The 11,513-nt window shown below is 36.1% G+C and overlaps 1 protein-coding gene across 1 annotated transcript; it reads right to left on the reverse strand.

Annotated features, from left to right (window-relative positions):
• Window positions 1-9,331: 9,331 nt before the first annotated feature.
• LOC110878090 (transcription factor MYB108) lies at window positions 9,332-10,969 on the reverse strand. The gene is made up of 3 exons (XM_022126341.2): window positions 10,673-10,969; window positions 10,217-10,346; window positions 9,332-10,127 (listed from the first exon to the last, which is right to left on the reverse strand). Exons 1-3 carry the CDS (start codon window positions 10,851-10,853, stop codon window positions 9,476-9,478), a joined length of 963 nt encoding a protein of 320 aa, XP_021982033.1. The 5' UTR covers window positions 10,854-10,969; the 3' UTR covers window positions 9,332-9,475.
• Between the last annotated feature and the right edge of the window lie 544 nt (window positions 10,970-11,513).

Here is an 11,513-nt window from a genome sequence, read left to right on the forward strand (position 1 = left end):
TGGATTGGTTAGTAGCCAACCATGCTCGAATCCTGTGTGATAAGAATTCCGTAGAAATCCGTACCCCCACAGGAGAAGTAATTTTAATTACATGAGATAGACTCGGAAGCCACTAAAATTCATTTCAGTAATGAAATTGGCTAGTTATTCAAGGAAACAAGAAATGGTGTATATGATTTCTGTAATCGTTAACACTAAAAGTAAGGAACTCCAGGATATCCCTATAGTTTCAGAATACCCAGATGTCTTTCCAGAAGAATTACCTGGGTTACCACCGGATAGGGAAGTAGAGTTTAGAATTCATCTAATTCCAGGTACTACACCAATAGCTAAGGCACCTTATCGATTAGCACCTACCGAAATGCTAGAATTGAAAAAGCAATTAGATGAATTACTAAGCAAAAGATTTATACAACCTAGTTCATCCCCTTGGGGTGCACCAGTATTGTTTGTGAAAAAGAAAGATGGATCGATGAGAATGTGTATTGATTATAGGGAATTGAATAAGGTTACAATTAAGAATAGATACCCACTACCTAGGATTGATGACCTTTTTGATCAATTGCAAGGAGCTAGGTATTTCTCTAAAATAGACTTAAGATCTGGATATCACCAGTTGAAAGTACAAGAAGAAGACATACCTAAAACTGCTTTCAGAACTAGGTATGGTCATTATGAGTTTACAGTCATGCCCTTGGGATTAACAAATGCTCCAGCCGCATTTATGGACATGATGAATAGAATCTGTAAACCATACTTGGATAAATTTGTAATCGTGTTCATTGACGATATACTCATTTATTCCAAAAGTCAGGAAGAACATTGTAAGCACCTGCATGCACTCTTAACCTTGTTAAGAAAAGAAAAGCTTTATGCCAAATTCTCGAAGTGTGAATTCTGGCTGCAGGAAGTACAATTTTTAGGTCATATGGTGAATCACGAAGGAATTCACGTAGATCCTGCTAAAATAGAAGCAATCACCAAATGGAAGGTCCCACGAACGGCTATGGAAATTAGAAGTTTTATAGGCTTAGCCGGATACTACAGAAGATTTATTAAGGATTTCTCTAAGATAGTTGTACCTTTGACTAAGCTAACCTGTAAGGCAGTTAAGTTCGAATGGGGACCCAGACAAGAAGAAGCTTTTAAGATTTTAAAACACAAATTGACGAATGCTCCAATTTTAGCTTTACCTGAAGGAACAGAAGACTTTGAAGTCTACTGTGATGCTTCAAAATTAGGATACGGATGCGTGTTAATGCAACGCAAGAAGGTAATTGCGTATGCCTCTAGGCAGATGAAAAAGCACGAAGAAAATTATACGACTCATGACCTAGAGTTAGGAGCCATAATTTTTGCCCTTAAGATTTGGAGACACTATCTGTACGGAAGTAAGTTTACTATCTATACAGATCATAAAAGTTTAAGGTATATATTTGGGCAAAAAGAGTTAAATATGAGGCAAAGAAGGTGGATGGAAATCCTAAGCGATTACGACTGTGACATTCAATATCACGAAGGAAAGGCAAACGTAGTCGCAGATGCCTTAAGTCGTAAGTATCATGAAAAGCAAAAGCGAGTCCGTGCTCTTAGGTTAAATCCACAATTAGATTTAATGGAACAATTGAAGAACATTCAGGAAACGGCAATCAAGGATGATGCCGAAGGAATGAAAGGTTACCTAAAGGAACTAGAACAAGGAAAAGATGGAATTTGGAGATTCCACAAGAAACGAATTTGGGTACCTAAGCAGGGAGAATTAAGAAATAAGATTTTAGAAGAAGCTCATAAATCTAGGTACATCCAGGAAACAATAAGATGTATCAAGATTTAAGAAATAATTTCTGGTGGATAGGAATGAAAAAGGATATAGCTGAATATGTAACTTAAGTGTCTTACCTGTTCGCAAGTTAAGGCAGAACACCAGAAACCTTCAGGACTACTACAACAATTAGAAATGCCTGTATGGAAATAGGAACTCATAACAATGGACTTTGTTACTAAGTTACCCAAAACCAGAAAAGGTAATGATGCTATTTGGGTAATTGTGGATCGATTAACCAAATCAGCTCATTTTCTACCCATGAAGGAAACCTTTAGCATGGAAAGGTTAGCCAAGTTGTACGTAGACGAAGTAGTATCCTTACATGGAGTCCCATTCTCTATTGTATCAGATAGAGATAGTCGTTTCACTTCCCATTTCTGACAAGTTTCCAGGAGGCAATGGGAACCCGACTTAATTTAAGTACTGCATATCATCCTCAAACGGACGGACAAAGTGAAAGGACGATACAAACCTTAGAAGACATGCTCCGAGCATGTGTAATTGACTTTGGTGGTAATTGGGATAACCATTTACCATTAATTGAATTCTCCTATAACAATAGTTATCATTCGAGCATCGAAGCTGCTCCATTTGAAGCACTGTATGGACGCAAGTGCAGAACTCCCGTTTGTTGGGCAGAAATAGGAGAAAGTCAATTATCAGGTCCAGAAATCGTACAAGAAACTACTGACAAGATAACACAAATCAAGGAAAGATTGAAGACAGCTAGAGATCGACAGAAGAGCTATGCAGACAATCGCCGCAAGCCACTAGAATTTCAAGTAGGAGACAAAGTACTTTTAAAAGTTTCTCCTTGGAAAGGAGTGGTACGATTTGGTAAGAAAGGTAAACTGAGTCCAAGATATGTTGGACCATTCCCAGTGATCCAACGAATAGGACCAGTAGCTTATCGTTTACAACTACCAGAAGAATTAGCTGGAGTACATGATGTGTTTCATGTATCCAATCTCAAGAAATGTCTATCAGATGAATCCCTGGTAGTACCTCTTCAAGATATAGAGGTAAATGAAAAGCTGAAATTCGTAGAGAAACCCCTACAAATAGAAGACCGGAAGATCAAGTTTCTCAAACACAAGCGACTAGTACTGGTAAAAGTCAAATGGGAATCCGGGAGAGGACCAGAATACACTTGGGAACTGGAATCAGAAATGAAGCGAAAATACCCTCATCTATTTCAGTAAATCTCGAGGACGAGATTTCTCTTAAGGTGGGGAGGATGTAACAACTCTCACAAAAATCAATAATTAGGATGATAATTAGATAATAAGGAAACCCTAATTGAGACACCCAAGTAATTCTGCACTAACCCTAAAATTTTCAGAACAATCGGAATCAGGATCAGGGCCCCTAAAACTCAAGGGGGGCAAACCCTAGTTGAACGTTTATCTAAATAAAACGTTGGGACAATCTGATTTGTCCAATTTGTTGATTCAGCCAAGCTAGTCCCGAGCCTAGGCAGCCTATAATTAGACTGCTTAGCTTACGGACCGCAAAGGAAACGGCTTACGGTCCGTAAGAGAGTCCCAAAAGTTACTATAAATAGCCGACCTAGGGACTTGAAATAGGAACTGAAAACGACGTAAAAAGCTTCTGTGTACGTCGAGTTATTTCGAAAACAGTCCAAAAACACACACATAATCACGAGGTGCTGCCGCAATCAGGGTAATAACTCGATCGCTATTACGATTCAACGTCCGATCGATTATAACTATCCAACGATTGTTTGAGTGCTGCTCAAATTGAGCTAATACTTTATTATTCATTGTGATTTCGACTTGAATGTTTGAGTGCTGTTCGAATTTGGACTATGCTCTGTCATTCGTTGTGAATCCATTGAATTATTAAGTATTGCACTTATTAATTGTTGTGAAGGTTTAATCTCGTGAATTGACGTAACTGTTGTATTAGTTACTAACCCGTTTGTGTGTGTGTGCATTGTTATTAAAATTAGGTTAATCACAGGCAAATTAGTAAGGCTTAAACTCTGCTCGTAAAATCTGCAATGTGAGTCATTCTCTTTTTATCAACTGTTTTACAAAACTCCAAATTATTTTCCAAAGTTATAATTACAGGGATTAAGTCTATGTAATCACCAAAGTACAGCCGGTATGTGGGGTTTTGTATACATTACTTATTTCCTGTCACACTTGGACAACGAGTTAGCCAAGGGGTGATCTGACCACAGTCACAGACACCATTTGGACAACGAGATAGCCAATGGGTAGTTGAGTGACAAGTACTGTGGGTAGTTGGTTTGATATCAGAAACATTGTAATTCCCCTTAATACTGTAAATTATAACAAGTGTGTCGTTTTAATAAACTGAATGATTCACTCAGTATTTCCCTGCTGACAAAACCTTTTTCAAACATGTTTCAGGTGATCTGTTGTGAGCGAGGAAAAGTGCCGTGGAGCACTCTCAGCTTAGAAAAGTGGCTCAATGTAAATAAATAAAAGAAACATGTTTTGAAAAATAAAGATTTCCCTGAGAAATCACATTATTGTAAATTACGGGAATTTATCCCTAAATTATGAAACGGGCAGTTTAAATTATTGAAAGATCCTGTTTAAAAGTCTTCCGCTGTCGCCTAAATTAAATACCACGGGATTTGTGTCCCGCGGCTCCTGAAACGGGTCAAACCGGGCGGGGGCCGTGACACTTTATGTCAAGAATAAAATAGGGACCTGAGATATCAATCTAGACTCAATAAATCAGCAAAGAACCGTGTGCATCAAAGAATTTATGAAGAATAAAATAGGGAAATACTCACCAATGAAGAACTCATCATCATCGGGACTACTTTCTGGCATCGGCGCCGCCTGGGTTCTTGACAGACTCCAAAGCTGCTCACATCTGGTACTCCAAAGAATAAAATAGGGAAATACTCACCAACGAAGGAACAACAAAGGAGGAAGGCATGGCTACCACTAAGAATACTGGAAGAGGAATCGGCGGTGGTAGGGTGAGGGGAAAGATACAGGATTGTATTAGAAGGGAGAAGAGTACATGAGAAGGAGAAGAAGATTCAGACTAGGGTTTTGAAAAGGAAAAAAAGGGACGAGGGGTGTATAAAAGGGATGGAAGTTTGGTACTGTTGGGCGGGAAAATGGAATTGAGGATGCCCTAATCAAGTGACACGTAGCCCAAATAACTTTCATTTATTATATATAATAGATGTGTTTGTGTGTGTGTGTGTGTGTGTGTAAATTAACATCTCAGTATTATAATAATAGGGAGGGATCCACTAAAAAGTGAGTTTTGTCTAAGTAGCATAAGAAGGAATGTGATGATAACATGTGACACTCCTTATAAGTAAGAAAGAATGGCACTTTGGTATTGAAACATTTTGGTCCTTATAAATAGGAGTGTGAAGATGACATGTGTCTCCCCTTTTATTTTCTCAAAAATACAATGAAAATTTTGTACAAAAAACTACAGTACAAAAAATATAGCACAAAAAAATCCAGTACAAAAAAAATCTAGTACAAAGAATATATAGTATAAAAAATCCAGCACAAAAAAATCTATCACAAAAATTTAACACAACAATGTATTACAAAATCCAGCACAAAAATACTATACAATATAGAGGGTTGAGATCCTGTACAAACAGCACATTCTGTGAGAACTATAAGAACAGATCTGAGCCATCCAACTTTTAGATCAATGGTTAGCGTTGATTACCATTAAAAACCTTATATTTAATTATTTCGTTATAAGAATAGGGGTAATATAGTAAAAGTGCTATTTGAATACCCCACCAAATCTCCAAACTTATCTGTTGGTCCCCACTTTTGCGAATAACTGTACCTCTCTCTCTCCTATCTGAAACGTCGCATAAGAACATTCACAATCGTCTTCATCATCAAACGTAGAAACTGTGCAGGATCTCAACCCTGAAGAAAGAAGCAACGTGAAGAGAATATTGTGCTGATCGATCGAGGAGACTTGAAATCGTCTTCATCATCAAACACAGAAACTGTGCTATCTCCGAAATCTCTGTTAGTCCACATTTGAAGATAGAAGCAACGTGAAGAGAATAATTGTGCTGATTGATCGAGGAGACTTGAAATCAGGTAAGGGTTTTTCTTTTTGAGAATTTTGTGTGGTTCGTCTCCTGGTTCAAGTTGTTAGTTTTTTTTTTTTTTTTGGGGGGGGGGGGATGCTGCTTGCACATGATTATTTTGGGGGGGGGGGGGGGGTTCCGATTGTCGTTCATTGAATGTTTGTGCTATCAGAAGTTCAGATGATTAGTGAACTAGGCTTTGTTGAATCGACTGACATATATCGTTCATGGGATGTTTGTGCTGTCTGATGTGCTGTTGTAATGTGAGCATAGATTTAGACTGAAAATACAATAAAATCAACAGCAAAACAACAACACAACAATCAAAATAATCACCAATTGAAGTTACACCAGGTAATTTGTTATTTATTTATTTTAAAAATTGGTTTGTTTTTCAGATTCACCATCAAGTTTGACTTTTTCATTAATTTAAAGATTGAATCTAGAGAGTTCAAACTATAAATCTGTATTGTGCAATTTTTCTATACGGTTTTTTTTTTTTTTTTTGGTTTCATGGTAGTGGTTTTTCATAACTCATGTGCTGATACGTCTGGCTTATGTGCTGCTGCATAGATGATTTTGTGGTGTGTTTTCTGGTTGGTTTCATCATCATATCCAAAGTGCTGATACAAATCGCAGTGTGCTATCATCATATCCAAAGTGCCATTTTTTGTAAATATGTTTTTTTTTGTTTTCCAGCAACACCAAATGTGCTATTTGAAATTGACATGGTGATGATCGTATCGTTGACTATTAACCTTTGTTCTATGCATTATGTTTAGGTGTATCATGTTTAATCTAGTTCAATTTTTTTCATTTTATATGTAGAGCGTAGTGCTAGATATGGAACTGGAATTGTCTGGAAATCAACACGTACGGGTCAATTTATTTATATTCTAGGTGTAAATATATCTAAAAGACCACAAGTCGGTATGCGCTTTAGGACACTTGATGAAGCATGTGCGTTCTACATGTACTGAAGGAAAACCGGAAGCCAGTTGATCCAACTTTTTAGTTTTTAAGTTTTTTTTACAAGTCTTTTTTTCAAGTATTTTGTACTCGGCGTTATGGGTTTTTAATTTCAGCAAGTCTTTTGGTGTGGTTCATATTTTTTTCTATAAAACTTTATGTGCTGATTTCTGTACGTATCTTGCGTGACTAACTTTATATCAATGTGCTAACCTTATGTGCTGATTTCTGTCCAATGTGCTACCAATGTGCTATCAATGTGCTAACTTTCAATATTATGTGCTTATTGTTCAATATTATGAACTAACTTTTTTGTGTTGACCATGATATGAGACTAAACTCGTTAGAATTTGACCATGATATTGGGTTTTCCAACGTAATGGTTTAATAAGATCCTTCAACTGACGTTCCTGTGTTTGAATCCATCATAAGAAGCGATCAAAAAATATAAAATCGATGAAATCAACAATCTGCATGTAAATCGCAATTGGAAGTTCGCAGATTAAAATCTGGAATGGGAAGTTACGTATTCAATCTATGATTTCAAAATTTCCATGAATATAGGGATAATTAAAATCAGGAATTATTTAAATGAAAAAAAGGTAATACAAATAACTGAAATACCCTTATTCTATTTTTTTTAAAGACAGATGTTACAAATTGTTTGGTTCTTATAGTTCTTACAGATATTGAGGTTTGTATTTGATCTCAACTCACAATATAGAAATACAACATATTTTTTAGGTTTTTTAGTTGTAATATTTTCTATAGCATTAGGGTACTCAAATTAAGGATAAAAAAACGTTCGATTTTATGGTGAAATTTTTATAAAAAATAATGTTGTATAAAAAAGTTATACACATTTAAAAAACGGATGTGGAATATGCATGTGTCTTTCTTGCACGTAGAGAGAGAAAGTTAATAAATATAATTTTCCAAAGATACCCCTATATTCCTCTTTTTTTCTATATTCTCATTTTAACCATTGATTTGAAAAATGAAAGGCTAAGGTGCTGTTTGGAAACATCTGAATGGTTAAGTGTTGAACTAGTAAGAGGTCTGAATCATTAAGTGTTGAACCAGTAAGAGGTCTGAACCATTAAGAGCCGGTATAATGCTTAACCGTTCAGATGCAAATGTCTGACCAATTGAGATTAGAGGTCTTAACCATTCAGACTCTGTATAAATCTTAACCATTCAGAGGCAAATGTCTGAACTATTCAGACATCTGCTCGTAAAACAAACAGTCTGAACCATTAAGTGCTAGACCAGTAAAAGATCTGAACCATTAAGAGCCTCATTAAGAAGTAAACAAACAACTCGTAAGATTTCTTTTTATCCTACTTTAATAAAATAAACTTTTTATTTGATCGAACCCCGTAATAATAGATCCATGATAATCATACCCTTACCCAATATCTTTCACAGTTAAATTTTGATTTGTATATTAGGTAATGCAAACGTAAACATTAATGGTATCTTAGATATCTATTTCCATTTGTAACTAAAGCAAATTAAGGCTAAAGGGTATGGGGAGCATGAGTTGGGTCATTAATGCCACATAGGATCATTAATGGATTGTTACACCATCCCCTTCCTTCATCCACCATGGTTGGCATGGATTAAACCATGACAACCATGAACCTACTTTCCTTTTTCAATGATTCATTTTCCTTTTCTACAAAAATAAATTAAAATAGGAAGATAGTGGTTTGAGTCATGACCACACCCTTAGGGTAGTGGTTTTGAATGATGGAGTAGAAGTGAATGACATGGCGCCGATGTGGAGGATCATGGTGACCATGAGGGTCATGACCACACCCTATAGCCTAATAAATAATTAAAAACACAAATCTAGAAGTAGGACATAACATTCTTTCGTATCCTTTTTTTTAAGTTGATGGCCTACAAAACTAGGTTTCAAAAGTCATGACTTGATGTAATGCATCATTACAACTTACTAAACCATATATTATACAATAAAGTAAGTGGAACCAATTATTCACATCTCACAAGTCACAATGCACAATGCCCTGGTACTCCCAATTATGCAAACATCTTAGAGATAAGAAAATTATTGATTCTAAAAAAACATATACACACGAGCATAAATATATCATTCCCACATATATATATATATATATATATATATAAACACTATAACGCGTCATGATACATTCTAAAACCAAGATATATATTTGACTCACTTTAGTTTTAAAATTAAAGAGTCTCGTTTTGTTAGGTGAGACAACTTGACTTATGATGTTAGTTCTATAAGAGGATGTAAGAAAATTTAATTCGATGTTAATATAGATCCAACTAATAAATGAAATGATGTTACTCAAACTAAACTAGGTTAATACTAACTAAAGAAAGTAACTATGCATGAAACTAAAATATATATTCGAAGAAAAAAAAAATTATTTATAATATTTGCATAAGATACTAACCCACTCACAAGAAAAATAAGAAGAAAAAAAATGCCATTTTCTCTTATTTTCAAATCAATAAATATATATCATTTTTCTTTGCAAATAATTAAAGTTTCTACACTAATGTGTGCCTAAACTTTATCAAATAGTTGTGTTATTTCGTCACATATTGTTGAATTGTTGGTCAAGAAATAAAATGTCCTCAACATTCCACAAACTGTCGGAAAAGTCACCACCACCATTGATGCCGGACCACTGGTTGTTTTCCTCCATTGTTGCGAACTCCATCTCTCGGTTGAAGCAACCCGAGGGGCTGATTAAAGGGCCATAGAAACCGTCGCTAATTGGGTTGTTACTTTGAAAGAAATCTTGATTTTGGCTCTGAGAGATCGGATAATAACCATCAGTCAAGTCAGACACAGGTGAAACCGATGTGGTGCTTGAACTATCTTGTGTATAGCTAGGGTTAACTAGGTTGTTACCATAACCATCATAAGTGTTGGTCATTAGTGACTGGCTTGTGTTATTGTTAATATGAATATTATCCATGTTGCTTTGGTTGAGTGGGTAGGAGGTGGTGGTGGTGGTTGTTATGGTGGAGGAATCTCCGGTGACGGTGGCGGTTGTGGTGGTGGAAGCCGCCTTAATCCGCTCCGCTAACCGCGGCATCCAAAGATAACGCATGGTGTCCTTAAACTGCTTGCTGTTTACATCACATTTTAATTGTTTAGCATGTTTTTGAACTCTTGTTCTCCAGTAGTTCTTGATCTCGTTATCGGTTCTTCCGGGTAAGTGTTGTGCTATTTTTGACCATCTGGATAGTTTAAACAGAAAGTTTATTTGAATTAAGTAAACCAACAAAGAGATTTAGTGACTGAATAAGTAATGTTAGCGACGACATACCGATTGCCCCAGCGCGAATGAAGTTCAAGAATCAAGAGCTGTTCTTCTAGAGTAATATTTCCACGACGGACATCAGGACGGAGATAGTTTAGCCACCGTAATCTGCAGCTCTTTCCGGTTCTCTTGAGTCCTGTATCATTATAATCAATAAAACCATAAGATTACGTCTTGCACAAGTTAATAGATGACCATGTTAACAAGAAAGGTACTTTATTTCCCCTTTTGTCCTTTAATATTTATGAATTATCTATGCCCAACACGTTATCTGCATTGGTGTTTTGCTAATTCACTACAAGAAAATGGGATTTGCAACCGATTTTCGGTCGCAAATTCGTTGCAAAAAGTCTTTTGTGACCGAAAAGTGTCGCAAACTCTCTTGATAATTAGAGTAATCTTGTGGTTGTCGCTAAAGTGTTGCTATTAGTGTAATCAAGAAGCAAAAGGCGAAATACATACCCGCGCAACGGGCAAGAGAATTCCATCGTCCTTCACCATGATGGGCGATGTAGTTGATGAGAGCAAAATCCTCTTCAACAGTCCAAGGACCTCTTCGAAGATCATCCGTCGTCATGTTGATGTTATCATCTTCTTCACCACCACTCATGTCAATACAACTGTTGATCATGTTATATTCCATGAACCTTTCTGATGTCTTTGTCTATTGATGTATGTATATGTTTGTGTTTGTGAGAGAAAGAGTTGTTGTTATGAGGAAAAAATGGTAATTTGGAATGTGGTGGTTTTGACATTAGGGTAAGAGGGGGTATGTTTATATAGAGAGAGAATGTCGGATGTGAGAGAAAGAGGAGAGAGAGAGAGAGCCGCAATAGTAAACTTGGACACCTAAAAAGAATTAACACTCGTGGCCTCGTGGGCTGTATAGTGCTCTAAAGTCGACCTTGGGAAGTTTGACACTTTGACTTTTTGGCGTAAGAGGTAGAAACTTTGATGGCTGTTTAGAAAATGGAATGGATTAGTCCGTATATTGTTTTATTTTACTTGTTTATCCCAAAAAACTGCTTTTAAGCGTTCACATGTGTTCAGAAGTATAAAGTCATTTTTAAACTCTTTCTTACAGGGTAGTCATGGTGGAAATAAAAATGTTTTATAATTGTTGATTTATACCCAATTATTTTGATGTTAGAAACCTATATATTACATGGGCTAAATATATAATTTAATTAAGTATTGGTACATTATTAAAAGGTGTATACCTTATTGATTTAAAAGTTGTATACCTCATCGTATATATTGGGTTTTTTGAGCGAAGAGTCTCGTTAAGAGCAGTATCTGTATC

Source organism: Helianthus annuus, chromosome 5 (genome assembly GCF_002127325.2).
Source record: "Helianthus annuus cultivar XRQ/B chromosome 5, HanXRQr2.0-SUNRISE, whole genome shotgun sequence".
In the NCBI taxonomy this organism is placed as follows: domain Eukaryota; kingdom Viridiplantae; phylum Streptophyta; class Magnoliopsida; order Asterales; family Asteraceae; genus Helianthus; species Helianthus annuus.

Excerpts from the sequence above, each read along its gene's own strand:
- LOC110878090 (XM_022126341.2), bottom strand. The coding sequence starts at position 10,853 with ATGGAATATAACATGATCAACAGTTGTATTGACATGAGTGGTGGTGAA. Across the intron at positions 10,347-10,672 it reads TTCTCTTGCCCGTTGCGCGG|GACTCAAGAGAACCGGAAAG; the intron begins GTATGTATTTCG and ends ATAATGATACAG. Across the intron at positions 10,128-10,216 it reads CATTCGCGCTGGGGCAATCG|ATGGTCAAAAATAGCACAAC; the intron begins GTATGTCGTCGC and ends TAAACTATCCAG.